The following is a 6,105-nucleotide window of genomic DNA, read 5'->3' on the forward strand; positions in this document are numbered from 1 at the left end:
ATCACAGATTGTTATATTTCCGCTCGTAAATTATTGTTTTATGGCTTAAACCGTTACTAACGGTTTAAGAAAAAATGTATAAAACATCATTTTTTGAACTAAAATATAGAATCTGCGATCTATTTTTTGTCAGCAGTGTTATATAACATATATATCATTTTGTTCTGGAATGCGATAGTTATAAAGATATCAGGAAAAAATATAAACGACTACTTTTGGCGTAATCTTCAAGTTTATCCAAATGATAAATAGTGAAAGTTCAGTCGAATTAAAAAATCTTGCCACATTTACTTTTAAGGCTTTTGAAATAAGACGCCATTTAATATATGACTGACGTGCTGTTACCTAATATGAATTGAATCGAACACATGTTGTCTCTCCCGACATGAAATTTTTCCTTCAAGTATATAAGTTTCATATTGCTATTTTGAATATATTATGTAAACTTACTATGCTAGATGACATCTTGCTGTACCAGTATATAATTATTATACTTTGTTGTTAATTCTGCTATGATATGGATCTTGTCAGATTTGTTTGCATAATAAAGTCTTCTTCTATAACTGGTTTCGATGCATTTTCGCAAAAATTGGCTCGTTCCAAGACAAAAAATAAAAAAGTTGAGAAAACGTACAATCTGTGAGAGAGCAGCTTTAAGTGCAGCAGTTCTTAGTATTATTTCATTTTGTTGAACTTCGTTTTACATAACATGAAGTCAGTAACCGTGAAATAGTTTTATCTAAAAACCCTTAAACTCTTTAAGGAAAAGAATATATGTACTTAAATTTTAATACGAATTTAATATCAAAGACAGAGTATGGGAAGTAACTGAAAGTTCTTCCAACTGTGGTTGTCTTACAGCTTGTATTACAGGTGTAGTAATAGCAAGTACTTATATCTATAGATACAATTGAATTTTATAAGCGACACTTTGAGCATAAGTATTCATGTGGATATATCTTCGATATTTAATATAATACTATTCAATATATTACAGGTATGTTGTGTTTATAATTTACTGATGTGCGGCATATTTGAGGAAATGAGGTAATTTCTATATATAAAACCGTGAAGTGGAATTCCCAATGGCGTGTCTTAGCGTCTGTGAAAACCCTTATTATCGTGTTTCCATTCAAAATAGTAAGATCAATTTATTTTATGAAAGAAAATGGTTGAGTTTTACGTTATGTTCGACAAATGCAGTATTTAAAGGAATGTAAGGATAAACAGAGGTATGAATAAAAAAAAATTCTGTTCTGTACTCTCCAAACAAAATATATTTATGAAGCTTTGTAACTTGGATCGAATTGATATTTAAGAAAACTGACAAATAAGCCCAATTAATATAAAGTAAATCAAATGTATACCGGCGTGACGCGAAGATAGATATGTGCAAATTGTTAGCATGAAAAACACTTAAAACGTTTTTTCTTTATTTTCAATTTGTTATATCTTGATTTTGATTGGGCTTAAAAACACATAACCGATCAGTGTCAAACTGGGGAAACTTTGTAGGGAAGCAGCTTATATGAATAGTTCGTGAATAAAGAAGGTACAAAGCAATCTGTTATAATGTGGATATTACCCCCTTTAGAGATGCGAGCTATTCAGGGTCTTCAAATAAAGAATATTTAAACTAAGACAATAAATTAAAAATCGCTGTACAAAAAAGTTTGTACGATGTATTCAGGGATTTTTTAACGAGAACTCGGTAGTCAAGAGGGTGGTACGCGGTACGCAGTAACTTTAGCATTATTTGATACACATACTCTTTAAAGCATGTTATGCATGTTTCAAATGGAAAATGTACTCAAGGGTTAAATCTTAAATCATTTTCACGTGAATTTGTGCGGACTTGACTATTTATTTTTTAGCTGTCTGATCTGCAAACACAACAAATTCAGTGCACCCATAACATCGCCTTTTATGGTTAGCTCCCTTGTATGACAAATTTCCCACAAAAGAACATAACTTTTAAATACATAAATGCAGTAATTTAGTCTTATTATGGTGCCTAATATATTACCCCATTACGTAATACTACTAAGATTATGTTCCGTTTGCATCAAAATACTATTGGTGACAATCCATGGCTTTTTGTAATAGTTAGATGACATTTTAATGATTAAGAATGGGCAGAGTTAACGTTGCGAACGATACTTTTTTAATCATTAAAATATCACTTCAGGTCATCTTACTGTCTAAGAATACTACCTCATTGGTTGACACATTGTCAAAATCTGAAAGTAGTTTAAATATATTTATTATTTGTAACGCAGAATTTGGAAGTACACGGTATACTAGGTAGAGAGGATTGAACATTTTTAAGAATTTAACGTTTCCATTTTTCTATATGAGACAATTTTGTTTTTTAATTATAAAAGTTTGGCTATTTAATTGAAAGGAACACATACACAGATTTTATATAAACGTCCAACACTGGCAGGGAGGTGGCAACACCCTTGTATGAGTTTCAGGAGCGGATCCAGGATTCATCGTTAGAGGGTGGGGGGGGGGGTAACTTAGGGGCGTTACCTTTTTAAGTTGCGTCCCAACCTCAGAATCGAAATGTTTTTGGTTAAAAGTTTTGACAGAGATGTTAAGGGCTGCTCCCCCAATTGATTTTTAAGCATAAAAGTTGTTTGTGTTTATAGTTAAAGGGACTCGCTCTCCGATTTTATGTTTAAACAACATTTTTGAAACGTTGAAATTTAGTTATTTTATTTACTCTTCTGACCTTCTTACTGGCAGGTACTCGTTTGCTTTGTTTTTGGTTAACCTTAGCCGCCTGAAATGATTTAATTTTGAAAAGCATTAGAAACGTTGTTTTGCAAAACAAAGCATTTTCTGTGACAACTTCGAAAAAATATTATCAATAGAGCTATATTGTGAACCTTATATGCACTTTTATCGTTGAAACAAGCATTTTGTTTGCATTTCAGCGAAATAAATGTGTTCGATGCTTGATACTGTAAAACCTGAAAGAATCCCTTAAGTATTCAAATTCAAATTATAATCAACATCACCTCAAATGTTACATTAAGGTGACATCATTGCAAACTAGAGAAGTCGGGGTAATGAGTAACTAATTGAACTATTTCAATTTATTAAAATAGGGATAAAATGGATGCAATTGCGTTGATGAGTGTTTCATACTTACATTCCTAACATATTAGCAAACGACATAACTCCTAGATATAAATTAAGAATACAACTAGGAAAAACAATTTTAAAAAACGTTTTGAAGGTATCTTTGAGATAAACATCAAGTTTTAAAATTAATCGTTTTACAAAATACAATGATTAAATCACTAACAAAAGGAATCGTTAATTGTTCAAAACAATATAATCATATCTATGTCCTAATTTCCATTTTTCTTGCATACCTAACCTAACTATGTTCCAGTAAATAAAATGAAATGAATATAGATATACATATAATTGATAGACAATGAACAAAGAGGACCAGAGAATGATGTCGATGCGTCTGTCCCGGGTGTTGGAGGCTATCGGGGTCAACAGGTACATGATGGACCGAAGGAGGAGGACGTGGCTTGTGAGGGAGACAATGGCGACAATAAGTAGTCAAATAAAAAACATCAATTATATTACGTACCACATTGGCAGTCAAACAGAGGGAACTACAACCAATGGGATGGAGTCGGACATCGATATACTGATTTGTCTTAAAAATGTTCCTGTAATATTGGACTGGAGCGATTGGCAGCAGGGTAGGCCACATCTTCTCGTAGTAAAGACTGGTGAGACTCCACCCCAGCATTGCTGCCTACAGAGATTAGGCCAAGATCAACCATTACCAGAGACACAGGTTGTATTTCCTAGTGATGTGATAGACAGTGAAGGAAGAGTTCTGCACACAAACTCTCTGATAGAGTATCAAGAACATCCCAGGAGTCAAGGAAAAGTTATAGTGCAAAATGGCCCGTCCAGGAGCTGGGATAAATACTATGATTTTGTTATAGCCTATCATTGCACCATGCTTCCTGATGAGTGTCAGTTCTTGTTTCGCAGACCACGTCCTGGACACTGGCCAAGACCTTGCACACTGGCCAAGGCCAGACGGACAGGGGTGTTCCTGGTGCCGCAAGGATATTCCGATTCTCCTTCCAGACAATCAAGATGTCGCTCAACTGCACTCCATGTTATTCAAGATGACCAACACTATCCACAGTCAAGAAGGGAATGGAGGTTTTCAACCTCTATGATGGAGAGATTATTAATATTTGACATGAATATTGTGCAGTGCAAGACGTATGTGTTCATCAAAATATTAAGAAAAACATTCCTAAAGCCAATAGTTGGAGACCGTCTTAGCACATTTCATATCAAGACTGCCATGTTGTTTACTATTGAGTCATATCCACCAGCAATATGGAGAAAGGATAACCTTATAACGTGTGTGATCTACTGTCTTACAACGCTGCGCAGATGGCTTAAGATCAACTACTGTCCACACTACACCATTTCAGGGGTGAATCTTTTTTCTGGAAAATTGTTTAGATTCGAGCTCCAAATTCTCGCAAACGAAATCTTAAAAATGATCAGTGAAAATTTCAGCTGCATCCTTCAGATACAGATGGACGATTTAGGCAGAAGGATGTCGCCAATTAGTAGACATTTGCAACTCTGTAAAACCAGAAATATGGTACATACAAAAACAAATTTGATTCTATGTCGAACATTTATTGCGAACCTAGAAAGCATCATTGATAGAATAGTCAATGGTAATACATATAGTTCTTGCTTGCAGATCACCAAAAACCTGCTTGGTACCTTTAACATCAAAACGCCAATCGAACAAGAAGTAGTTTCTATCATAAAACCCTTTTTGTATGCAAGACTTGCCTCCCTTGAGGCCTCTAAGTGTATTTATCTTGGTCAACCAATAACTGAAAAGACTAGATACCTGTATAGTTTATCGTTTGACTCCGACCTGCTGTCAAGCAGACTAAAGTTTGCCTCCATGTTGTACTGCATTGGTCAGTATGAGACAGCAGCAAACTGCCTGACAGACTACGAGGGCTTGATTGGGCATGCAGTGTGGCATTTATGTATGTGTGTGGGACGCTGTCCAAGTATACCAGGCAACGCATTCTATGATATCTACTCAATTTCATATACCAAGGACATGAAGAACACAGTTTTGTGTGTACGCTTTACTCATCCAGAAATGTGTTGCATACCTAAACATCTTGTGTATGAACTGTTCAGAACAATAAGTGATGTCGACAAACAAGAACGTAATCCGGAAGAGTTGTATGAATGGATGGACTGTGCTGTGATTGACTGTGTCCCATTCCTTTACTACATGCAATATCTCTCTTACAGACAATTGAACCAGCAAGCATTGAAAAATACAGCATGTCAAAACTTACATAAATATGCATTTCAGGACAGTAAAGGCTATGGTCACTACGACACAGTCTTCAATATCCTCGGGCACTGCTATGAACTGGAGAACTGGATTGATAAAGCCTGGATATGCTACAAAAACTCTCTAAAAATCTACCCAAGAAACAATGCTGCCAAGTGGCATGTGGCTAGACTGTTCTGTAATGCTGTGAACAATCGCTAAATAACTTGATAGATAAAGGGTTTAGAAGTTGAAGAGGAAAATATCCACTCAATTCATCTAGAAGTATTGAACTGTGTTAATTGAGCAATGATTATCACTTAGCATAGTATGTTTTGTTTTTTTCAAGAAGAATTGCTAATATGTAATGATTAATGTTATGTACGTTATTTTGTCTTCTCCTTTTACTTTTCTTTTTGGGGTGGGGTGGGGGCGCTTCCAGTACTCTAAATTTGTCCAAGGGAACTATTTTTATGTCAATATTTGAGAGAAAGAAATACAAAAATTAAACCAAAATGCACCGTTTCACATTTTAAATTCCCAATATTTCTTAGGGGAGGACTCTCAAACACCAATTCCAGCTTAAATTAATATATACGGGTAGTTCGGTTTTGAAAGAGGGGTGTCATACCAACTACCAAAGGGAGGACTTATTTCAAGTATAGCGTCATACCAATCACCAAGCGACTTATTTCGAATATAGCGTCGTGCAAAGAACCGAGGGGAGTACA

The 6,105-nt window shown here is 35.1% G+C and overlaps 1 protein-coding gene across 1 annotated transcript; it reads left to right on the forward strand.

Annotated features, from left to right (window-relative positions):
* Nucleotides 1-1,131: 1,131 nt before the first annotated feature.
* LOC128244116 (uncharacterized) lies at nt 1,132-5,811 on the forward strand. Its single transcript, XM_052962132.1, has 2 exons — nt 1,132-1,140; nt 3,449-5,811. The coding sequence occupies exon 2, from the start codon at nt 3,452-3,454 to the stop codon at nt 5,594-5,596; it is 2,145 nt and encodes a 714-aa protein (XP_052818092.1). The 5' UTR covers nt 1,132-1,140; nt 3,449-3,451; the 3' UTR covers nt 5,597-5,811.
* The last annotated feature ends 294 nt before the right edge of the window (nt 5,812-6,105 follow it).

The sequence above is a fragment of the Mya arenaria genome, chromosome 8 (genome assembly GCF_026914265.1).
Source record: "Mya arenaria isolate MELC-2E11 chromosome 8, ASM2691426v1".
Lineage (NCBI taxonomy): Eukaryota > Metazoa > Mollusca > Bivalvia > Myida > Myidae > Mya > Mya arenaria.